The 26527-nt window shown below is 38.6% G+C and overlaps 1 protein-coding gene across 8 annotated transcripts in view; it reads right to left on the bottom strand.

Annotated features, from left to right (window-relative positions):
- The window catches only part of ADGB (androglobin), a 166054-nt gene extending 141308 nt beyond the window's left edge, over positions 1-24746 (bottom strand). For all 8 annotated transcript variants that reach the window (XM_073894052.1, XM_073894055.1, XM_025866291.2 and 5 more), the window contains exon 1: positions 24093-24746. In XM_073894052.1, the coding sequence (XP_073750153.1) occupies positions 24093-24166 (74 nt within the window). In that variant the 5' untranslated portion in view covers positions 24167-24746. The remainder of the gene's footprint in view (positions 1-24092) is intronic.
- Between the last annotated feature and the right edge of the window lie 1781 nt (positions 24747-26527).

The raw sequence follows: 26527 nt of genomic DNA, 5'->3' as shown, positions 1-26527 counted from the left end.
CAGGGTAGGTCAGGGGCTCTGGGCAGGAGGCAGGAATGTCTGGGGCTCAAGGTTATTGGTAAGGTTATTGTTGAGGCTACTCAACAATCAACATTAAAATCTTTCAATATTCTAACCATCAGTACAGCTGTGTATCTGCCCTGATACTCCATGTGAAAAGTCAGAAAGAATAGGAAGAAAACTGAGATGGGCACCTGGGTGGCTCGGTTGGTTAAGCGACTGGCTTCGGCTCAGGTCATGATCCTGGAGTCCCGGGATCGAGTCCCACATTGGGCTCCCTGCTCAGCAGGGAGTCTGCTTCTCCCTCTGACCCTCTTCCCTCTCGTGCTCTCTATCTCTCATTCTCTCTCTCTCAAATAAATAAATAAAATCTTAAAAAAAAAAAAGGAAGAAAACTGAGAAAAGCAGTTCCCTAATCCCCTCAGAACTCGGGGGTATGTTACCTTCCATGGCAAGCGAGGGTTTGTAGACAACTTTAAGTATTTGAGATGGGAGCTTATCCTGGATTATCTGCATGGGTTCAACCTAGTCATAAGTGTTCTCAAAAGTGGAAGAAGGAGACAGAAGTCATCAGAGGGAGATTTGACTCCAGAAGATTGAATAGAAAAATGCAAAACTGCTGGTTCTGAAGACAGAGGGAGGAGGCCACATGCCAAAGAGCGTGAGCAGCTTCTCAAAGCTGAAAAAGGCAAGGAAATGGATTCTCTCCCTGAGCCTCTGGAGAGGAATGCAGCCCTGCTGGTACCTTCGTGTTAGCTCAGCGAGACCCATTTTGGACTCTGGACCACAAGAATTGCACAATAACAGTTTTGTACTGTTTAAGCCACTAAGTTTGTGGTATTTTATGATAGCAGTGTTAGGAAACAGTGACAGGAATAAAACAGTAGAGGGTTATTACTTGGAAGTCAAGTAAAACATTTTTTTTTAAGTAAGAGAAGGCACAACAGATCCAAATGCTGCTAATGGATCAACAGATTGAAATAGGAACAAATAAATTTAGCAACAAGAAGGTGAAAGGTCTCTCTCAAATTTCACCTTCTGGGGCTGGTGGTGAGAGGGACTTTCTCGAACGCCCTATCTAGTATGGCTACCTCTCTGCATCCTTTTATATTGCTTCATTTTTATAGCACTTGGCAGTTCTCTCACTAATCCTTCAGTGCTTGTGTGTTTCCACAGGTAGCCTTTTAAGTTTCACAGGGGTAGGATCAGTGGGTTTTTTGTTCACTCCGTCTATCTCCAGCAGTCGAAACAGTGCCAGGATAACATAGGAAATCGGTCTCCTGTCTCTCTGTCATCTATTTACATGAAATGAAAAAATGAATGTCTTTACGTACTATTTCTATCATTTCTAATTAGAACCGCTTCAAGGTTTAGGGGCACCTGGGTGGCTCAATCATTAAGCGTCTGCCTTCAGCTCAGGTCATGAATCCAGGGTCCTGGGATGGAGCCCCGCATCGGGATCCCTGAGCCAGGGGAAGCCTGCTTCTCCCTCTCCCACTCCCCTGCTTGTGTTCCCTCTCTCTGTGTGTCTCTGTCAAATAAATAAATAAAATCTTTAAAAATAAATAAAAATAAATAAAACCCTCTTGTTTAAAAAAAAAAAGAACTGTTTCAAAAGTTTTACGTATAGGTAGAGATTGATCAGATGGCTCACCAGTTCCTGTTTCTCATTTCCTACATTTCCCAATCCTTTGCAATTTGGCTGGCACTTTGTGGTGGTGTTTTGGACAATAGCATGTATGGGAATGTGTTGTGTCCTACCTCTAAGCTCATAAAACATCCTATGAGATACTTGTCAGCATGCTCAATCCTTCAGAGAAGATCTTAGGAAATGCTAATGGATATGGTTTGGAATATAGGTGAGGTTCGGTGAGGTGAGGTCCAGAGCTGATGACCAAGAAAGAATTCTTGAGATGTCTTTGGTGCAAAATGGTGGTTTATTAAAGCACGGGGACAAGACCCGTGGGCAGAAAGAGCTGCCACAGCAGGGTTGTGAAGGGTGGCTGATTGTATACTATGGGGTTGGGGAAGGGAAGGGAAGGGGAGGTTTCAAAAGGATTTTCATATGTTAAAGAGGACTCACAGGATCCCTCAGGCCTTGCCATTGTCATGTTAAGGTTGTTTTTCCCTCTAGCAAGGCATTAACATGAAGATAGTTGGGAGCTTCCTGGAGGAACATTATACTCTGCCCACTTCAAGTATCTGTCAATGGGCTGCAGGTTATAAGGACATTTAATTGTATCTGCACTTCCTTCTGGAAGCTAGGTTATTGATAGAAATGCTTTGTTCCTATAGATTGCTAAGACATGTGTAAACTGAGGGAGACTCAGGAGACTCAGCCTTGCAGAATTGTGATCTCTATTTTTCCTTTCCTTAGCTTCGGGGCAGCCAGGAGTGCCTGAGGAATGTCACATATATCCCATCTGGGGAAGGGGGGTTGTGGGGTGTCAGCTTCTGCTTTGTCCTCAACTTGCCTTCTGTCCCCTCATCAGTAATGCCACAAGATAGAAGGAGCCAAAAATCCTTATTTAGCACATGCAAAGCCACTACTAAACTCCTGATCAAACTCTAGTATAAATGAGAAATATCCTTTGTTGTGTGATTTGGGGGTTGTGTGATCTTGTAGCTAGCACTGACTACTTCCTACTTTCTTTTTTGATAGTCTAGCTAGCACTGGTTGTTAACGATGACAAATATAAAGGTTATAGTTCTTTTTTTAGGGTTTGGATTTCTTCTTTTATATCTTTAATCATTATAAACATGCACATGGAAATTACTTATAGATTATTTTTCTACTATCTTAAATCTTTGATACTTGATTCTTTTTTGTTGTGATTTCTGCCTTTTTAAAAATATAGTCTCATGTTTTAAGACGCTTTTATTATGAGCCCATCCTTACCAGGGTTTTCTTTTCCACAGATCCCCCTTTCCCCAAGGCAATCCTGTATTGAAAGGATGGTTTTTCTTTTTTTTTTTTTAATATTTTATTTATTTATTTGAGAGAGAGAATGAGATAGAGCATGAGAGGAGGGAGGGTCAGAGGGAGAAGCAGACTCTCTGCTCAGCAGGGAGCCGGATGTGGGACTCGATCCCAAGACTCCGGATCATGACCTGAGCCGAAGGCAGTCGCTTAACCAACTGAGCCACCCAGGCGCCCTGAAAGAATGGTTTTTCAATGTTAATATGGAATTTTCTTTCTTTCAGAGATCCCAAATAAAGAAGCCATCCAGGAACCCATAGGTACTTTAAAATCAGATCTTGAAGCTACTAAGTCTCAATCCCAAGGTTTCCATTTCTCAAGGAAGATTTTTTATTTTTCAGCGGGACACTAAGCGTAGAAAATCTAACTTTCTTATAATCTAAAATTATAAAGCAGGTTTTCTTATTCACCTTTTTAAAAAGAATTAAACTTTTGGAAAGTCATGCCTTTATCCAAGGTTGGAACACTCCCTTTCCTCATTTGTCCTATATATATTAAAACAAAAGACTCTGCTTTCATAAGATGGCTAAACCTTCCCTAGGGAAGCTACAGCCTCAGTTTAGAGTTAAAACATTCTGACTTTCAGTTCCCTCCTCGTTTCTGGATCCTGAAGATTTTTATTTCTTTAGATAGGCATTTGTAGGTATTATTCTTTTTATCTTAATCCACTATCTTGCTGGAAAAGAAAGTCTAAGAATATATCCATTGTAAAGGAGTATTTCTAAGCAGCATGTAAGAGAAGATGACAGAAAGGTGACTAGAATAGTTTTCGGAAGAAAGGGAATTTTTCATAATATTAATAGAAAAATCAAAGCATAAAATAGTCCATTACTGTACCTCTGTTTTATTGAGGGTTGGTACAACTGTAGAGATAAAAAGAAATTCGTGACTTTGTATCCATCAAAATCATAAAATTTAACTCATTCGGGAAGCTCAGTCTCTCTCTTTTTTTTTTTAAGATTTTATTTATTTGACAGAGAGAGACACACAGAGAGAGGGAACACAAGCAGGGGGAGTGGGAGAGAGAGAAGCAGGCTTCCCGCCAAGCAGGGAGCCCGATGTGGGGCTCGATCCCAGGACCCTGGGATCATGACCTGAGCTGAAGGCAGACGCTTAATGACTGAGCCACCCAGGTGCCCCAGGAAGCTCAGTCTCTTAAGAGCTGTTTTTTTTAATGGGAAAATCTAATTTCTTAAAAAAAAAAATAAAGGCTATGCTAAGATTCTGTTTTGCTCTCCTTTTCATTCTGTCAAGCGTAAGTAAATGTTCTGACTCCCTCCCTAAAGCTATTAAGCTTTATCACTAATTGGCCTACTTTCCTTGTAACATGTCAAATTTGATTTTATCTATATTGAAGATCACTTTCAAAAGACTCTCATTTGAGGTATCTTATATCAGCCCAATAGCTCACCTATAGTGTTACACACACAATATAAACAATAGTCAAATACAGCCCAATGTCAAATATACTGTAGACCTCAAAAGATCATGCACAAATATGTTGCTTTTGAAACCGTCAGCACAGTATGCCTTTGACGCTCGCTGCCAGAACGTGCCTACGGCTATGGTATAGCAGAGACCCTTAACCACTCAAAGCACATTATTCCTGGTTTCATCAATTCTGAGAACAAGCTAATTTTTAAACACATAAGTAGCTCAGGACTTTTGAAGATTTAAGAACTGGTAATACAGGGAAATAAATGTTGCCAAATTCTAGAAAACTCATATGTGCAAAGAAATCAAATCTACACACTAAAATATCAGGGGGGTACCAAGACTTATGTTATTCACATAGCAATATACCCAAGTACTAGCTAATGATTCAATCCATTAAAATTACAAGTTGTATAAAAAATTTGAAAGATAACTATATCCTCGAAATATATGGCTAAACACTCCCTTCTACACGGTGAGTCTAAATATGCCATTGAGATAGAGGAAGTCTCACTGACATTTTTAGGAGAGGCTAGAAATCTGTAGACAAATATATTTGTGGAAATTTATTATTTTAAAAAAACTTAACGTCAATGAGGAATGTTTATCACATAAAGCCTGTACATTCAAAATGCCAAATGATATTTTAAAGGAAAATGATGCTTGGAGGGAGAAAAAGAATTCCACAGAGCCAGACAACAGGCTGATTTCCAGAGTGGATATATAAAATGTAAAGGTACTCCTGGGGAAAAGAGAAGCAATGGCAGAAAGGAAGCAAATTTATAACAGCAGGTCAAGTTGGACAGAATAGTCTGACATGAAAATGATATATTAAGTATGCAACAGATACAAAAGTGTTAAGATGATTATATATAATATATGTAATTAATAGATATATTAATTATATATATATAGTTGTAATTGAAATGAATTGATCATGATTAAAAGCCATTGAAAAATGTGAATGAGTGTTTTCAAAGGCAGGAAGTGGGCAAAATGGATGAAGGTGGTCAAAAGGTATAAACTTCCAGTTATAAAATAACTAAGTCATGAGGGTGTGATGTACAGCATGATGACTACAGTTAATAACACTGTACTGCATATTTGAAAGTTGCTAAGAGAGCAGATCTTAAAAATTCTCATCACAAGAAAAAAATTTTGTAACTATGTATGGTGATGGATCTTAACCAGACTTAACCGTGGTGATCATTTCTCAAACTATGTATAGTGATGGATGTTAACCAGACCTAACCGTGGTGATCATTTCTGTGGTGATACAAATATCAAATCAGTGTGTTGTACACCTGAGCTAATATAATACTATATGTAAATTATATCTCAGTTAAAAAAAAGAAGTCAATGTACTAATTACAGAAAGAACCTGTAGGGGTGCATAGGGAGTTGATAGTATAATCTACAAGTAGGTACTGGAATTAGATTTGAGCAGTGGTAGTCCAAGCTTAAAAATCTGTAAGTCCATTTTGGAAAAGAAGCTAAGTTTACCCTGTAAATGTCAAGAGACCAGAAATAGGCTTCATAAATGAGAAAGTGGCTAGAGTTACTCATAAGCTCCTAGCTTTGAACTAAGGCTGTCACTATAGTTTATGGCCTAACAGTCAATGTGCCACTTTCCTGTGATTCTCTGAGGAAATAGGCTGGCTAAAAGAGGGAAAAATGGGGGGCGCCTGGGTGGCTCAGTTGGTTAAGCGACTGCCTTCGGCTCAGGTCATGATCCTGGAGTCTCGGGATCGAGTCCCGCATCCGGCTCCCTGCTCGGCGGGGAGTCTGCTTCTCCCTCTGACCCTCCTCCCTCTCATGCTCTCCATCTCTCATTCTCTCTCTCAAATAAATAAATAAAATCTTTAAAAAAAAAAAGAGGGAAAAAATGGGAATGCGGGTGGCCTCTACCACAATGGTGTGGTATCAGGGATAGCACTTCCCACATAGGAGAAAAGCCTTCAACAGCCCAATGCTAAAACGTGGGTGGGGGGCAGGATAATATAAAAATACACTTACTAATCAGAAAAGATTCTGTGTTTATATTGGGACAGTGTGCTAGAGTCGCTAACACGTTGGTCCCTCAATCATTTAGTAACTGAATTGTGGTTAAGTCCTAGGGTTTTCAGAGAGGTCAGAGTTCAAAAGGAGAGAGATATTCCTCAGAAACCTCAAAAAAGCAGCTGTTTGCCAACTGACAAGGAAGTATTTCAATATTGTAACAACTGTCCTGTCCTTTCCAGTAGTGTATCACAACTGATGTCACAATGGATAGGGAGTGACTCATTCTGGAAAACCATCCAAACCACATGGCAAAGAACAGTATACGTGAGTTTAAAATATCTACAAAATATGAACTAAAAAACAAACATTAAAAAGGAAAAAAACAAATTTAAAATTACAAAGGACAGTAAATAAAATAAAAAAAGAAAAGAAAAGAATGTAGCAAACTTAAAAGGTTTTTAAATGTTTAGAAATACTGAAAAAATAAAGGAGGGAAAGTCCTGCTTTGCAACAAGCACAGAGAGATATTAAGCAAACAAACAAAAAACAAGATCAATGTGAACAAAGAGATATTGATTGGAAAATTTTAGCAATGACAACTTCAGCTGTTGAAAGAATAGACTAAATAAAGCCAAAGAAAGGCGAGGACTAGTGATTTAGAAGGTAGAATTTTTAAAATCAAGTGTTGGAAACAGACTCTTAACTACAGAGAGCAAAGCAATGGTTACCAGAGGGGAGGCAGGTAGGTGGGGGATGGGCTAAATAGGTGGTGCGGATGAAGGAGTGCATGTGTGATGACCACAGGTGCTGTACAGAAGTGTGGAATCACTATACTGTACACCTGAAACTAATATTACACTGTACGTTAATTGAATGGAATTCAAATACAAGCTCAAAAAAATAAAATAAAGGATTTGTATAGATAAAGAGAGAGAAAATGTGAACTAAGCAAATGGATAGATTGGAAAACTCCAGTGTATGCCTAAAAGAAGGCCCAGACAGGTAATATAGTTAAAATAGGGGTGGGGAGAAATATCTGGAAATATAACTGCTTAAAAATGTTCAGAATTGATGGAAGATATGTCTTCAGATGGAAGAAAGTACATCAAGCAATAACAAAGGATAAATGGGAGGTCAGGGGGTGGAAATCTGTGTCTAGATACATCAACTAAAACTGCAGAAAATTATGAAAATTAAAATCTATATACTGAAAGAAATGACAAATTACCTAAATATAAAAACAACCGAATTGACAGCAATAACAGTCACGGTAAAGGAAGGAAGTGATATCATCAAAGCTGAGGTAAAATAACTGTCAATCTTAAATTAAGATCCAATTAAACTCTTATTTAAAAGTGAGGTCAAAACATTTATCTTAAATTATATAAAAACATTTAAAATTGTGAGTTTACCATAACAGATTCCTATAAAAATATTTACTGAAAGATTTATCTCAGGAAAAAAGGAAATGAACTCAGATTGAAAGTGTGGACTACAAATAGCAATGGTAAACAAATGAGTCAATACAACATTCTGGTAAAATTCTAAGAAGTATTTCCTACTAACAAATAATGATAACAATAACTTTGTGTTTTTAAAAGCTACGAAAAATAAATGAGATGGGAGGGCGCCTGGGTGGCTCAGATGGTTAAGCATCTGCCTTTGGCTCAGGTCATGATGCCAGGGTCCTGGGATCGAGTCCCGCATCGGGCTCCCTGCTCCTTGGGAGCCTGCTTCTCCCTCTGCTTCTCTCTCTCTCTCTCTCCCTCTCTCTCTCTCCTCCTCTGTCTCCCATGAATAAATAAATAAAATCTTTAAAAAAAAAAATGAGATGGGAGAGGGAGTTCTGAGGGACACTAGTGTGCCTGTTTTTTCTTTAGGAATAATGCTGAGTAACTGTAAACTATATAGGAAAGTATTTGAAGATAAATGTGTTTTAAAAAAACAAGCATTGTCTTAGTCAGTTTGGGCTGCTATAATACCATATACATAATACCACGGACTGTGTGGCTTATGAACAACAGAAATTTATTCCTCACAGTTCTGGAAGCCAGAAGTCTGACATCAAGGTGCCAGGATGGTCAAGTTCTAATGAGAGATTTCCTCTGGATTGCAGATGACCAAGTCCTCATTATGTCCTCACATAGTGGAAAGAGAGCTAGAGAGGACAGAGATGTCCTCTTCTTTTAAAAAAAAAAAAAAAAAATCTATTTATTTATTTGAGAGAGAGAGTGCATGAGTGGGGGGATGGGCAGAGGGAGAGAGAGAATCTTCAAGCGACTCCCCACTGAGCACGGAGCCCCACACGGGGCTCGATCCCACAATCCATGAGATCATGACCTGAACCAAAACCAAGAGTCAGATGCTTAACTAACTGAGCCACCCAGGTGCCCCTCTCTCTATCCTTTTCTTAAAAGGACGCTAATCCCATTCATGAGAGCATCACACTCACAGACCTCATTACCTCTCAAATACCCAATGTCCAACACCATTACATTTGGATTAGAGTTTCAATATACAAATTTTAGGGTAAACAAACATTCAGTCCATTGCAAAGACACTTTAAGAAATAAAATATAAAACTTCCAAACTGAGAAAGAACAGAAAGAATGGACTTGACGTTAGGGAACAACTCAGTATAAACTCTGCCTTAGGTAGACAGGTCATTGAGAATGCAGAATTCTTTTAGTGAAGATCAAATCAACCAATCTGTCTGAAGACTAAGACATTTTAGAAAAATACTGTTTCCAAATAAGAAAGGAATCTCACTCAACCAAACAGTACACTTATTTTTAAATAACATTTATTGAACACATGCTCTGTGACAAGCACTGTGCTAGATGATAGGGTTACAGACTCATAAATACATGTCTCTGCTCTTGAGTTTATTTTGGAATTCAAACAGGTAAACAGATGATGTCAATATAATGTCGTATATGCAGAGATGGAAGCATTCACAGATGACATTGTGCCCAGTGTAAGGCAATTAGAAAAAACTTCCTGCGATAAATAGCATCTGAGTTGTTTTGAAGGATAAAGAGAAATTTTCCAGGTTGTAAAAGCAGAAAGGGCATCAGTAAGAAAAGAGAATAGCATAAGAAACGGTAGAGAGGAAAGAAACAGCAGAGTGGGTGCAGAGAACTATGAGCTTTTCAGCACTGCATGAGCAGACAGTGTAAAGCAGTGGGGAAATTAGGTTGGAAACAAATACAAGGTAAGCAGGCAGGCAGCTCCCCACTGAGGGCCTTGCTGATGAGCTTGGCCCTTATTTTCTAGATAGTGTTGACTTTTTCCATTGTACAAAGATGACCATTTTATTCTTAGATATATATTATGTAACGTTTACCCATAATGGGCCATCGGTTTAAAATAGGAAGCTCGGGGAACACTCAAGTTTCAATACAACTCAAAAATGAGCACAAAGATAATAATTATGAAAATGTCATTTAAGATAATCCTCATCACATCTGTAAGTTAAATTAAAATTCTTACAACAAAATGTCTCTACTACATCAAAAACCAATATTTAAGAAGATAAATATATATTGGCAATTACATATAATTTGGGATTTCACTTTTAGGGAAAAAATTGTATCCATACTTGCAATATATTATTTGTGGATATATATTTGTAAATACTGCTTCAAACGCTCCCATCTTAATATTTAGAAATAAAATGTAAGATTTAGGTAATAAACCTAAGAGATATCATGTTCATTTCAGTTGCAATAACAGGGACTGAATTTATCCTCCCACCTAAGGCAACCAAAAACCTGGGCAAAACACATAAAACTGGTTTTCAGACAGACATCAAGTGATGAAAGATGGTGATTCTGAAAAGATAGGAGCCAAATGAGGTGAGCCTTATAACTGCCTCAGCTTATGGTTGTGAGAAGAGTTTGGGGCTGCAGTGCAGAGAGGTCATCCAGGCATATCTCAGCAGATTCCTTGAGTAGAGGAGCAGGAGGTGAAGTCTGGGAGAGACCATAGCAGCTAGAGTTTGCAGGACAGAGACCAGAACAGAGAGCTTACCAGAAAACTGCTGAGATCTTCAGAGGGTCACCCATTCCATATATATATATATATATATATATATATATTTAAGATTTTTTTTGATTTATTTATTTGACACAGAGAGAGAGGGAACACAAGCAGGGGGAGTGGGAGAGGGAGAAGCAGGCTTCCCCCCTGAGCAGGGAGCCCAATGTGGGGCTTGATCTCAGGACCCTGGGATCATGACCTGAGCTGAAGGCAGACACTTAACGACTGAGCCACCCAGGAGCCCCTCCATATATATTTTAGCATGAGTTTTTCCATTTATGCAAAAAACAAAAATCACTGGTATTTTAATAGGAATTGCATTTAATCTGTAGATTGCTTTGGGTAGTAATGACATTAAAATGTCATTAAGTCTTTCAGTCCATGAACATGGGATGTGTTTCTATTTTTTTATGCCTTTAATTTCTTTTAGCAATGTTGTGTAGTTTTCATTGTACAAGTCTTTCACCTCCTTGGTTAGGTTAGTTCCTAAGTATTTTATTCTTCTTGGTGCTATTGTAAATATTGCTTTTGTCATTTTCTTTTCAGATTATTCACTGCTCATGTATAGAAATGCAACAGATTTTTGTGTATGACATCTGTGAAAACAGATTTTCATGAACTTTGCATCCTGCTACTTTGATGAATTTATTTATTCTAACAGGTTTTTTGTGGCATCTTTAGCATTTTCTACATGTAAGATCATATCATCTGCAAACAGAATTCTACTTTCTCCTTTACAATTGGGATTATTTTCTTTTCTTGCCTAATTGCTCTGGCTAGAACTTCTAGTCCTATGTTGAACAGAAATGGTTAAGGTGAGCACCCTTGTCTTGTTCCTTATCTTAGAAGAAATGCTTTTAGCCTTTCATCATTGAGTATGATATCCTCCATGGGCTTTTCATATATGGTTTTATTATGCTGAGGTACTTTCCTTCTATTCTTAGTTTGTTGAGTGTTTTTATCATGACAGGGCAAGGAATTTTGTCAAATGCTTTTTCCTAATTAATGGAGATAATTGTGTGGGTTTTATCTTTATTCTGTTTATATGGTGTATCATATTGATTTATTTTCATGTGTTAAACCATCCTTGCATTCCAAGAATAAATCCCACTTGGCTGTGGTGTATACTCTTTTCATTACATCACTGAATTCTGTTTGCAACAATTTTGTTGATGATTTTTGCCTCAATGTCAATAAAAGATTTTGGTCTCTATCTGGCTTTGTTATCAGGGTAATGCTTGCCTCATGGCATGAATTAGAAAATGTTTCCTCATCTTCAATTTTTTGTAAAAGTTTGGGAAGGATTGGTATTAATTCTTCTTTCAGTGTTTGGCGGAATTCATCAGTGCAGCCTTCAGGTCCAAACCCTTTCATTTTGAGAGATATTGATTTGATTACTGATTAAATTTCCTTACTAGTCATAAGCTTATTTAGATTTTCTGATTTTCATGAGTTAGTCTCGTAGGTTTTGTATTTCTAGGAACTTGTCTACTTCATCTGGGTTATCTAATTTGTTGGCATACAACGGTTCATAGTACTCTTGTAATCCTTTTTATTTGTATAGAACTGGTGGCGATGTCCCCACTTTCATTTCTGATTTTAGTAATTTGAGTTTTCCCTCTTTTTTTCTTATTCAACCTACATAAACATTTGTCAATTTTGTTGATCTTTTCAAAGAACCAATTTTTGGTGTATTGATTTTATTTATTGTTTTTCTATCTTCTATTTCATTTATTTATGCTCTAATCTTTATTTTTCCTTTCCTTCTACTTACTTTGGGTTTTGTGGATGATAAAAATAGGACTAGCCTTATGTGAATCTTCCAATCCTTTTGGGTACTTTATTCTTTGACCTTGAGTAGTTTCTCATGCACATGAGATTTTTTAAAAAATGATAGAAATACCTGAAATGAAAACTAAAATGTTTGAGAAAAAAATACTGAAGATTAATGAACTTAAAAAGATAGCAACAGAAATAGCCCAAAATGAAACATAAAGAAGAATTGAAAATGAACAGAGCATCAGTGAATTCCAGGACAAGTTCAAACAATCTAGGGATTATTTGTGTCCTCAAAGGAGGGATTGGAGGAAGAAAAAAAATATTTGAAGAAATTATGGTCAAAATTTTTAAAATTTCAATGCAAACTACAAACCCACAAGTTCAAGAATTTCAATTAACCCCAAACTCAAGAAACATAAAGAGTATTATGCTTAGGTACAACATAAGCAAATGACTCAAAAGTTGTGTTTAAAAAAAAAAACAAAAAAACCCTAGTAGCTGGAGGAAAAAAAAAAGACACATATTACATGCAGAGGAACAAAGTAAAAGGAAAAACAGCAAATTCCTCTTAAAAACAATGTAAGGGAATGGGGAATATCTTTTAAAATTAAAAGGAAAAAAATCTGTCAAGCTAGAATTCTACACCAAGCAAAAATATTTCTAAAAAGTGAAAGTGACATAAACACTTTTTTCCTGACATAAAGAGCTGAAAGCATTCATCAGCAGAAAATCCTTAGCACAATAAAAAAATAAAAGAAGGCCTTTAAGCAAAAGAAAAAAAATGATACCAGATGGAAAATCAGTAAGGCTGCAGAAGATACAGAATATAGAACACTATCCAATATTGAACAATATCCATTAAAATTGACCTAATTGACATTTATAGAACATTCATCACAACAAGATGCACATTCTTTTCAAGAACACACATTATATTTATGAAGATAGACCACAATCTAAGACACAGAATGTCTCAACAAATTTAAAAGAATTCAAATTATAAAAAGTAATCATCCCTGACCAATGAAATTACACTAGAAATCACTAAGAAAAAAATCTGGAAAATTCTAAGATATTTAGAATTTAAACAAAACACTTATGATTAACCAATATGTTAAAGAAGAAATCAAAAAATAAGTTAGAAAGTATTTGAACTGAATAAAAATGAAGAAAACGTTAAAATTTACAGAATGCTACTAAAGCAGTACATAAGGGAGAAATGATAGCACAAAAAAATATTAGGAAAGAGTCAAAGTCTCAGTTTCTACATTAAACTGGTAAAATCAAAAGTAAATAAAGCAAGGAAATTAAGATTAGATGAGATCAACAGAACTAGAAAATGGAAAAATGATAGAGAAAAATCAATGAATCCAAAATCCAGTTCTTTGAGATCATCAAAATTAATCAAACTCTGGTCCAATTGATTAGGAATATAAGACGGAAGACACACACTACCAATATCAGAAGTCAAAGTGGGGACATCACTACTGATTCTAGACATCAAAAGGAGAATAAAGAAATATTACAAACAACCTTAAGTCCATATATGCAATAACTTAGATGAAATGGAACAATTCCTTGAAGGATATAAACTAAGAATAACTCACTAAAGAATTGACAGGTTGGATTAGAGATACTGAATATCCCTGTGTCTATTAAAGAAAATAAATTTATCACTAAAAACTTCCCTACGAAGAAAAGTCCAGGTCCAAACAACTTCATTGGTGAAGTGTCCAGGTCCAAATGGCTTCACTGGTAAAGTCTACTACTAAATATTCAAGGAAGAAATAATACCAATTCTACACTACCTGCTAGCAGCAACATGGAAGAATATGAAAATAAAATAAATATAATGAATGAAAAAAACATACAAAAAGTATGCATGATTCCATTTATATAAAACTATAGGAAAATGAAAACTAATCTATAGTGACAGAACCCAAAAGAGGGTTTGCCTGGAGACTGGCGTGAGGAAGGGACAGAAGGTGGAGATCACCAAGAAATCACAGAAACCTTTTTGAATGGTAAATCTGTTCACTGTCTTAATCATGTTGATGTTTTCATGTGTGTAGGTGTACTTCAGAACTTATCAACGCACATCCTTTAAACACATGGAATTTACTGTATGTCGGAATTACATCAATAAACCTGTTTTTAGGGGCGCCTGGCTGGCTCAGTTAGTTAAGCGTCTGCCTTTGGCTCAGGTCATGATCCCAGGGTCCTGGGATGGAGCCCCATGTCAGGCTCCCTGCTCAGTGAGGAGTCTGTTTCTCCCTCTTTCTCTACCCCTCCTCCCACTTGTGCTCTCTCCCTCTCTCTCCCAAATAAATAAATAAAACCTTTTTTAAAAAACTTAAAAAATAAACCTGTTTTTAAAAAAGAAAGAAAAAGAGGGGTGCCTGGATGGCTCAGTGCATTAAGCGTCCAACTCTTGATCTCGGCTCAGGTCTTGATCTCAGAAATAAAAAGAAAACAAGCCTGGGGATTATAAAAGGCAAATTAAGGAAATTCCAAACAACATACTGTGATAGCAATATTATCTGTTCCTAGAGTCATAATACATAGTAAAATTAAATCCACATTGTATGATATATTTGATTACTGAGTTATGTGCAATAAAATATATTTTGATTACATATTTTGTCTTTCATGTATACCTATTCCTGGTAAATTAAATACCCTGAATAATTTGGAATTGGGAAGAAGTCAAAACTATCTTTATATATAATGAAAGTAGTCCATAATTGTATTAAAATGTATTTTATAATCCAATTATTAATAAAACATGAATAAATAATTTTTAAAACTTAAAAACACATTAATCACATACCTTGCAAAGATGACAAAATGATTTTTTAAAAATTCTTAAATCAATTAAGAAGATTAAATAATACAATAGAAAATGTCTAAGAGTTGAAAACCTTCAAAGAAAACTTTAGCTGGTACAGTCATTAGAGACGACTTTTAAGTAAAAAAAAAAAGAAAAAGAAAATCAGAAGCTGATTTACATATACACAGTTCTATATGTGCTTTAATTAGATTATTTTCACTGTGGGGATTAAAACCTCAATCCAATGAGGGTCTGGAATTTTGCCATTGTTTTCTTCAAGCATGCCGTTCAGAGTAAAGACACGATTTCATTCATGGTGGGAAGCAGTTTATTTGTCCACTGTGCAATCAGCATGCGTTCTTAAGTAGTGTCAGCTAATACCCTGAAGGAATTAGAGTATGGACAGAATGACACAATTGACTTAATTTGGGTTGGGGCATTCTGAGCCGTACTCTTCAGAAACCTCACATATGTAAGGAAATAAATTGCGATCTTAAAAAATTCTCAATTAAAAATAGTTCGGGCGCCTGGGTGGCTCGGTCGGTTGGGCGACTGCCTTCAGCTCAGGTCATGGTCCTGGAGTCCCGGGATCGAGTCCCGCATCGGGCTCCCTGCTCGGCGGGGAGTCTGCTTCTCCCTCTGACCCTCCCCCCTCTCGTGCTCTCTCTCTCTCATTCTCTCCCTCTCAAATAAATAAATAAAATCTTTAAAAAAAATAGTTAAAGCCAGCTGGTCATGCTGACCTTTTCTTCCCTTGGTTTTATTAAAATTATTTAGTTGGACACTTAATTGTAAAAGTTCACCATTTATCTGTTTTTTTCAATATATTGTGCTTGAGTAAATACGAAGATCAGTAAGACTCGGTTTCTGTTCTCAAATAAAATTAGTGAGAATCAATACACACAGTACGAAAACCGCAAAGGCAAAAGTGAAAGGGCTTGAAAAAAGTTAAAAACCATGTGCTTTCTCAGCACAGCAGAGGGGGGAAATGGTTTCCACCTTAGCAAATCAATGATGGCTGCAAGGAAAAGCAGGTCTTAAGATATTCATAGAACAGCATAGGTAGGCTGAAAGCAACTAGAAGCAGAGAAAAGAGGCTGGGGAGAGGCACAGAGGTAGAAAAGCGGAAGAATGTCCGTTGTATGTTAGTGTTGGGTTGGTAACAGAGACTAGGAGGGAATCGGGGTGGGCTATGGCCCTGCCAACTAGCTCGCGTGCTTTCTCTCTCTCTCTCTCTCTCTCTCTCTCTTTTCCTCCCTCCCTTCCTTCTTTCTTTCTTGTGTAAAGCAGGAACATCCTCCTAGTGGAATAGTATGTTGAGAAGATTACTAACTGTACTGCATATAAAGAAGATTAGAAAGAGACTGAAGGGAGAAAGCAAGGAAGTTGGAATGCTTTCTCAGTGCTTCTATCTGGAGTTATTAAAAGACCCAAACTAGAAAATGACAGGGAAGAAAAGGAAGGGTGAGCCAGGCTAGAGAAGCAATTTGAAGGTAAAATCAAAAGAACATAGAGACCAACTGGATGCGATGGGCAGACAGGGGAAAGTCAAGCATGACTGAACTTTGGAGTGTCAGCGAGGATGGTAGTAAGATTCTTTAAAAATGAACCACACGGGAAATACATACATTTGGGAGAAAAAAATGACCTCCATTTTGGACATATTTAACTTGGAGCAGTAGAGCACCTCCATCCAAGTGGATTTGTCCACTTGAACTTGAGCTCAATTACATGATAAGGACCACAGATGCTAATTTAGTCCACTTTAATCAGCGGTGACTGTTTTAGATGATCAAAAGGGAGATAAGAGGATCAACGGGAGGAGAAGTAAGACCACTGCAGAATGACTTGGGCAGGCCATGATTAATGATCAAGGCAGGCGCAGGCCAGGGAGAAGAGACTTCTGGGAAAGGGCAAGAGAGGTGGGATTCAGCCGGAGAGCTGCATGCTTCCCTGTGAGGCCGCTGAACTCTCTGGAGAGACAGGAAGAGCTGGGAGAGCAGAAGGAGAGGCCTCTACGTCTGCTTCTCCGGCCCCAAGTCAGAGTACCCAGGCCACTAGGACCTTACGCTTCTGCCATTTCCCAGGATCTGACACCTTCCAGCTGCAAAGCTGGTATTTATAAAGAGCAAGCACAAAACCTGTTTGTTTGTTTGTTTACTGCAACTCCAGCTAGTTTCCTCATGACCTCATTCTTTGTCGACGGTGCAAACCAGTCCTTAATTCCTCCTGGACTTTGACCCAGAGTGAAGCAAACATGGGGCTGATTCATTCATTATAATAGTACATAGAAAAGGCCCTGTTGGCAGTGTGTGCAGTACAGCCTTCACCTTTGACCTTGACTTTACCTGCTTACACTCTCACTGTGTTTCTGGCTCATACCTGGGACCAAAGCAAGCAAAACAGCTCAGACTTCCCGCTTCCCCTCCTTTTGCCTCCGGATCTACAAGGTTTTACGAGCTGGAGACTTTCTCACTAATTTATAACTAACCTCGATAGGTTTCCTCCCCTCAGATTCAGTAGGTAGCTCCTCCAAATACCCTCCTAAGCAATTGCCCTCAGAGACAAATGCTGTAGAGAGTCTGAAGATGAAGAGAAGAGAGGCTCTGGGCTGACCTGGCCTCTGAGAGTCTCCAATGCAGGCTGTGGATGGCAGCCACGACCCCGAAGAAATGAGGGTGGAAAAGGCACATTGATTTTTTTAAGAACTACAACCAGAGTAATATATGTAATTCTGATATTCATCCTTATCAGAAGGATGGCATAAAAATAATTACAAAATACTTGGACCACCGCATTTGTTTTGACACCAGCAAAAACAAAAAACAGACAAAAAAACCCCATTCAAAATAGAAGTATGTTTGCTTTAAACATGTGGCATGTGTGAATGCAGCCCTACGAATTAGCAGAGTTGCAGCCCCGGAACTTGGAATTAATTAGCCTGGACCTATCCTGAAAAGGAATGTTAACACAATTTCAAAGCACCTGCTTGGATACTTCTTAGGACGACATATGGGTACCTTTGTTAAGGGTGATAGTAATATTTCTATCCAATCTTTCACATTACACAGAACATATCAAATTATACAACTCATATTGAAGACTTATTTTTAATGTCTTAGATACACTTTTTTAGTCACTTTATCTCACACCAAGTAGTATAATCAGTTTATAGGTTATTTAATCCCTTGAATTAAATAACCTGTGACCTGAAAATGTCAAAGAAATATTAAAGTCAATTAAAATATTTTTAAATCATCACCTTTGATAAATGCAATATTAGTTTGCACATCTAGAAGCATTAGCAACAGTGCTACTAGTTTCAAAGTACACATCTGATTATGTTTTTTAGGGAACAATGAAATTCAAATTCCATGAGTTTATAAACTTAAATCTTTTTAAGGTAACTTCTACTTCTCTAATAATGTTACTAAGTCAACTTTAGAGGGAACCATTTCTTCCCCAAAACTAAACAAACTAAAAATTGGGTGATCTTAAAAAAAAAAAGAAAAAATAGATTTCACTGCCAGAGATGATTCTTAAACCATATCAAATCTTAATAAATTTTTAAATGCTCAGATTAGGTTTATTTTAAAGGGAGAGCCAATGGCATACCCCAAGACGAATGTGGTACTTCCACCTTCATTAAGCAGAAATCTGGGCCTGAGATTTTATATTTAAAGATATGCAACAGACATTTACATAATGCCCTGGGGTGCGCCAAGGGTTACCCTGTGTTCTGGGGTGTGACCAACAGGCCCTCTTCCCTCTGGGCTCGCCAAGCCTCACTCTGGTTCTGACCCAGAAGGCTTTATGACCAAGCCTTCAGAAATTTGTCATTGAATTTTATTTACACTTTTCTCTTGTCTTTTCAGACAGGGTGGCATTGTTACCTGGACATTACAACAAATATTACCACTGCAACTGAAGATCAGAAATTTGGCTTTTGTAGTCTTTGACCACAAAATTACCTTACAGATCAGCTCTGCACCCATCTTTAAAAATGTCCCTCACTGGGGCAACTGGGTGGCTCAGTCAGTTAAGCGTCTGCCTTCGGCTGAGGTCATGATCTCAGGGTCCTGGAATCGAGTCCCACATCGGGCTCCCTACTCGGCGGGGAGTCTGCTTCTCTCTCTCCCTCTGCCCCTTCCCCCTGTTCATGCTCTCTCTTTCAAATAAATAAATAAAAATCTTTAAAAAATAAAAAAAATAAAAATAACAAAAATGTCCCTCACTAGTAGCTGGAGGGGAGGTCAGTGGGGGAAAGGGATATTTGGGTGATGGGTACTAAGGAGGGCACCTGATGTCAGGAGCCCTGGGTGTTATATGCAACTGATGAATCACTAAATTCTACCTCTGAAACTAATTTTAAAAAAATGTCCCTCACTATCATCGAGAGTTTCCCTTTAACAATGTCCCTCACTGTCATCGAGAGCTCCCCAAATCAGGTATTCCCCATTACCTCAGAACACCACTCATTTCTTGCTACTATGATTCTTAATCCATCATAAAGTCCATGCAGACAGTTGTTGAATTATTCTTCATAAATCATCATTTTAATATAGAAACACATCTGTGTTTTCCCTTACAGTTCAAATCCCTTAATAAAGTTTAAATCCCTGAATCTGTCCCTCTCATTCTGCTGCATATGCATTTTAGATGCTTTAGGGGCCAGTACATTCAGACACAGACTACACCAGCCATCTGGTTGGCTTTCTATGCCGTACACAGCCCCATAGCCTGCCCTGACCACCTCACCAACCTGCGCCTTCTGAATCGGGGATTGGCTGGTCAAGGAGTGAAGACAGACCAGCCCCGGTTGGAAGTGACCTTTCTATCCTCTCCCTCATAGAGCCATCACTGTAGGACTCTCATGAGGGCTCTCATCTAATCCCATGCCAACATCTGGCTCCTTCAGTTATTTCCAACAAGTACTCCCTGACCAGTGTGGCATCATCATATACTTCCTAGTTACTTCTGTGTGAATCTTAGGGGATGTTTTTCCTCCCAAATCACATATGCCTGGAGAGAAGTTACCATGTTTCACAATTCCTTGTCTTCTCAGACCTACCAGTGACTTGGGCGTGAGAAATACTCATGGAACAGTCGAGAAATGGACATAAAGAATAAGCTTTCCTCTAAGGAAGCTTCTGTCACAGGAGCTAACCTTTTAAATTTGTTAACTGACCTTAGTCGTTGGGGTCCAGAGAGGTCATCTGGGGAAATCACAAAACCTGCTGGCCCTTACCTTTGCATTCCCGTGTGGAGCTGTGAGGACAGGGTGTGGTGCCAGAGGGCACCTTCCCACTCTCTTCTGGGGAATTTCTTCCCTGATCTCTGAAGGTGGAGGAACATATTATCTACCGTAACTGTGGCACGTTTTCATTTAATCTGCTCTGCCTCTTGAACCTCTGATAGCCAAGAACCCACTTAATATAATCCTCAGTAAGATATACATTCTTCTATTTTATGTTGCTTTTATAACACTGATCACAATTCGCCTTCTGTAATAGTCCTGTTTTCAAATTTTCATATGGACTGATATGTTATTCTTTTTTGAGAAGTCTACAAAATATTTAGATGTGCGTTTCAGTCAGTAAGGATAGATTATTGAGCATTATGAAATAGATTTCATTCTCTTCTGGAAAGAGGGTTGATGATATTTCATCATCATTAAGAATCTAGAAGGTTGCATAATTCTTGCTAGTTTAACAGATTATCTATTTGTTTGAGCTTGGTTTGAATGTGCTATTGGAAACGAAACAAAATTTTATTATAAACACCAAATTGTGTCTCTATCTCAAACTACCCATTAAAGTTCCAAATCGTTTGGTGTTTAAAAGTGTAAGCTTTAACACTTCTAATAACTACTAACTACTTAAAAGGCATACTTTCTTTTCTTTCTTTTAAGTTAGCCATGATCTACACAAAGGCTTATATTTAGTGCTTCCAAGAAAATCAAAGTTTTGACTTAGTGTCACTACAAATCCTTCTGATAGCATCTAACTAACGAAAGTAGCTTTGCCTTGCATATTAGTTTTCAAATTGATTAAGTTAGACTGGTTTATAATTTCTAATTATCACTAGATATTTGATAATGAAAGTTACAATTTGTGACAGTTGTTATGACAATTATTGTTCCTGAAAATAGAATTTTAAAAAGATAACTTCTACTGGAAAAATGAATTAAATCGAAGTGTTAAATACTTAACTGTAACAAAATTCCCTCACCCACTGTGGACACAGTGGAGTTTTTGTAAAAATCTGATGAAGTCATGCAAGTTTAGAGCTGGAGGGAAAAATAAAGAAGAAAAGGGAGGACAGAGGGTGTTGGATCTTTAATTAGGTGGTTCTTCATTTAAAGAAGAAAAACACTGAAAGTCAGAATAGAAAAATGACATGTTCAATATCACAAAAAATAAGTGCCAGAATGAACCCTATAACAGAGATTCCATCCTTCCTGAGACAGGAAAATAGACAAATGATAACAGGTGATTCTAATGTAAAGACTGACAACTCAGTTACCTGGCATAAGATTTCTTGATGATTCAAAGTCATATTGATGTGTGAATTTGGTCAGAGCTGGACATAGATGACTCTGCTTTCTCAGTTGTAACATCTCATTTTTTGTACTTTGCCATCAGCAGATCAGATTAGAAAGGGAAGGAGAACCAGGCTTTAATCCAATTCAGAAGGAATGGAAACCAAGCTAGGTCACTAAACTATGAGCTCACTTAATCAACAAGTGGAAATGCTCAGGGTTGGCCACCACTCTAGGCAAGAGCCAGACATGGTATTTGTCCCCATTAGGACACATAATTTGAGGGAATAAAAGAGATATGCTGGAGATTGCTATTTTCAAGGCTCTGAAGACCCTTTCTCTCATTTCCATATTTAGGACCATGTTAGAGTTGGTTGCATTTATTGGATGTATAACCATAAGGTACAGTAAAATGATATAGAAAAGCTTACTGTAAATGTCCCCAGCCTATTTCAAGTGACAATTACACCGAAGGCTTGATAGACTTTGATCCCTAGGCCCCATGCTCGGTGACACCTTATCTTTTGATGATGACTTAGCCTGGTACCTATGATTGAATTTTCAGTAAAAATTTTGGAGGGAGACTTGATTTATAATAAACTTCACATTTTATCATATAATGCTACAGCAAAATCTAATGGTTTGATGTTTAATGCTCAATAGTTTCCAGCAAAGCCTAGATATTGTATAACTATTTGCCTTTACTCTTCTATTTTCATAAATAGACACATACAGTTTTACTGATATAATTTCAACTCAAATATTTTCTGGAAGAAATAAACATGTTAGAAATAACATTATCATCTCAAAAAGCAATGGGAAGTACTCGTGAGGAAAGAGTTACAATTTTACCAGCAAGCACCTTGTCTCTCATGTGACACAACCATCACTGGCCCAGGCCATGAACTGTGATTTATGGTATCTGGTTTGGTCAGTTTTGTTTTGTTTTTTTCATGGGAGTTAACAATCTCATCTCTTTCAGGATATAAACTCTTTAAAGTCAAAGATTTTCCCCAAAGCTCCTTTAGAGTTATGAGCCTTCAACGTGGATTAATTATAACCATCATTGACTAAGGTTTTTTTTTATATTCAAAAATTCTGTTGCAACCCTGTTATAAACTCTTATTTAATTATTGTCATTCATTCATTAAATAAGCATTTTTGAGTGTCTGCTATGTACAATCCAAGAATCACTTGATTCAATAGTGTATAAAATAAAAAAAGAAGAAGTTCTGTCCTTATGGAACTTACATTCTAACAGGAAGATATATAAATAAATATAATTTTTAAAAAGTAAAATATATAGTATGTTAAATGAATAAGAATTTCAAGAAAAATAAAGAAGCAAAAGAAAATAGGGAGGGATTTTTTTGTCTTTCGCAAGAAAATAGGGGTTGTGATTTTAAACCAGTTGGCCAAAGAAGCTGACACAAGAAAATGACATATAGGTACACACCTAAAGGAGGTGAGGGAGAAAACCATATAAAAATCTGGGGGAAGAACTTCCCAGCAGTGGAAATAGCAAGTGCAAAGGCTCTGAGGTAGGAACAACACAGGGATGTTCCAGGGAGTGGAGACTAGTATGGGAACAAGGGAGTGGTAAAGTTAGAAGAGTAATAGGGGTCTGATCCTATAGGGCCTTGTAAGACTTGGACCTAGAAGAATGGAAATCATTAGTAAATGTTGAAATGACCAGACTTATAAGATCTTGTTAAAAATCACTTATATATGTAATATAGTGCCTGGAATTTAAGTTAATAAAGTGAATGGATCATCTGCCAGGTAGGTGGAAGCCTGCTTATGAACAAAGGCAGAACTGGAAACTAGAGAATCAGGAACATGAGGGTGCGTGTAGGAAAGGAGTTACATTAGTAACATGAACTATATATTTATAACATAAATATATACTTAACATGAACTTATATTTAATTATATGTATATAGTTAAAAAGTTCTAACGTTTTAAAATTGTTTTACTTCTGATGTCATGTGGTAAAAGTTCTTTAGTTGTTGGACGAGGCCGATAGAAACTAGGGACTCGCCATTAAGCTTTGAGGTCAAAGTTCTTTCTGTCTCTCCAGCTCTGTCTCTGTCTCTCTCTCTGTCATTATTGGGGCCAGGAAGATGTGACCCTAACTGGACATCCTTTGAGCTATGCCTCTTTCGTCTGGCAGCTGCACCCCAGGACGTGCCTGGGTGGCCTATGAAGATGGGGAGGGGTGGGAAGAGCGGGAGTTTCACTGAGGGAAAGCAGAAGTGCAGCTGGGTACCTGAGGCAGGGAAACCAGGGGCTCTGGGAAGGGGGCGGATGGAAGCAGGCATGCGGAAGGAACGGCAACAAGAATCTCCCAGAAAAGACAGAGAAGCTGCGAGGAGGCCAGTCCCACGCCCACCCTGGCCGAGCTTGCGGCAGGGAAGCAGCCCCATTTCGAGTGGTAAGGCCAAGGGTTAGGCCAGGGGTGGGACGGGCAGGCAGAGGTCCCTTACTCTTTAGATTTATCCGATCCGTGCGCCGAGTTGATACGATGCACCTCTTTCTTTTTGGTTTGTTTGGAGGCCATGGTAGAGGCGGCCCCGGGCCCCGGGCCCCAAGTGTGGACTGAACTGTGAGCGAGGAGCTGGCTCCGGGACGCGCTCCGCGTCTGCTGTTGTCAAGGAGACGGCGGCCGCCGGGCCGCCGCCGAGGGGCGGGTCCCCTGCGGCTCTAGCGCCGCGGCTCTGGGGGCGACGACTGGGGACGCCGGCGGGGCGAGCTCGGGTCTGCACATCCAGGTGGCCTAGGGGTTGGGTGTCTGGGGAGGAATCCGGGGGGGCCGGCAGCTCTGATAAACTGCAGCTCTATCAGGTCCACTCTACCTGGCTTTGCTCTTCAGTGATTTGAAGACGGCTTATGATGCGATGTCGCCTCTCCCCAGGTCTTCTCTCCGCTGAACCAGTTCTTTCAGCTATAACTAAGGAGGCATTATGGACGCTCTGAATTTGCTAATGGCTTGAAAAGGGCGGGTCCAGAAGAATAGAGTGGGTGCGGGGGATCCCTGCAGGGAAGGCAAGATCATGACACCTTTAGTTGCTCAAGTTTAGCTAATAATGAATGAAGTCTGTGATGAAAAAGTCCAGTGTCTCCATTGTTCCTGAAAAAGAATAAATCCCAGTCATAGAGTGGAGAGGCTCTTGATACCCTCACTTGGGAAGGCACTGGAGCCAGAAGAAACAGAGCCAAGCAAACCAAGATCTATTAAGGTTCAAGCCTAATGCTCAGCCAGTCCATAGTGGTATTTATTAGTTGCCTTGGGCAAGTTTTTCCTTTTGAGCTTCATTTACTCATTTGTAAACAGGAGGTGCTAATATCTAACTCACGATTCTCTCGTGAAAATTAATATACATGTAAAATGCACACAATGAAAGCACGGCAAATAGGGGGCCCCTGTTTCTGAGATGAAGCTTAAATGCCAGCAAGGAGCAGGCAGATGCCCTGAATGAATGAAGCCCGGCGATGCTTAGACTGGAAACACTTTAAAACTTATTATAACAGGGTGCCTGGGTGGCTCAGTTGGTTAAGCGACTGCCTTCGGCTCAGGTCATGATCCCGGAGTCCCGGGATCGAGTCCCACATCGGGATCCCTGCTCGGCAGGGAGTCTGCTCCTCCCTCTGACCCTCTTCCCTCTCGTGCTCTCTATCTCTCATTCTCTCTCTCTCAAATAAATAAATAAAATCTTTAAAAAAAAAAAAAAAACTTATTATAACAAAGCAAAATATTGTGTGGGCCCAAAACAACCTCCCTATAGTGAGATCTGACCATGCACAGACCTGAGGTTTAGAACCCCTATCAAGCTCCTTGGACGGCTCCCATGACCCTAGAAATAATTAACTATCTTTAAAGAATGCCCTCTGCTCTTGGGACTGGGCATTGCTCAGAGTCCCAACTCCCCACAGGGGAAAACCAGCCTCTTATAAAGCAAATCTTTCAACTCTTTTGACAAATGAATGCCCAGCCCTCTGCACTCAGCATAGCCTTTGCTTGGCAGACTGTCCCAATCTTAGTGTTATTGGGGGTTACACAGATGACAATCAGACAGCAACTTTATTGTATTTCTATATGCAAGATAAATAACTTCAGAGTCCGTAGTGTTAATGTTGTGATTGAAGAAGTGCCTTATAAACATCTCCTATATACGTGAAGAAAATAAAGACATCTTGAGGGCTCTGCCTCATTTATCTCAGGATTGAAATTTCCAGAAAACTCTCCTGAGTGAAAATACACGACCAAACTTTGAGAAAATATTATTTAATACCAAACCTTATCAAAGTAATCAAATGCATAGCCAGAAGCATATACAAACACTGTTGGGTAAAAACAGCACAATTTTAAGCAACCAACCCACAAATGGGTGAGTTTCACCTTTAGCCTAGGTCATCCTTGAAGTCATTGTTAATGGTTCCAAGATGCCAAGACCCTTAAAAAAGAAAAGTCTTAGAAATCAAATCATCTTGGGTGCCTGGGTGGCTCAGATGGTTAAGCGTCTGCCTTCGGCTCAGGTCATGATCCCAGGGTCCTGGGATCGAGTCCCGCATCGGGCTCCCTGCTCCTTGGGAGCCTGCTTCTCCCTCTGCTTCTCTCTCTCTCTCTCTCTCTCTCTCTCCCCTCCTCTGTCTCTCATGAATAAATAAATAAAATCTTTAAAAAAAAAAGAAATCAAATCATCTTCAGCTCACCCATATTTTATAGATGAAACCCCTGGACCAAGAGAAGTGTCTGGCTAAAAGTTTCACAGCTACTGGTGTAGTCTGGATCAGAGGCATTAAAGGGAGGAGCACAGGTTTAAGCCAAACATATCACTACTCCCACTGAGACTGCTTTCTCATCTATTAAATTAGGACAAAAATAAGGGAGTTGACATAAGGCTGAAATGAGATAATAAAA

The sequence above is a fragment of the Callorhinus ursinus genome, unplaced genomic scaffold (assembly GCF_003265705.2).
Source record: "Callorhinus ursinus isolate GAN/ISIS: 27379988/994484 unplaced genomic scaffold, GSC_fseal_2.0 scaffold6, whole genome shotgun sequence".
NCBI lineage: Eukaryota > Metazoa > Chordata > Mammalia > Carnivora > Otariidae > Callorhinus > Callorhinus ursinus.
This window is presented reverse-complemented; position numbering and strand designations above follow the sequence as displayed.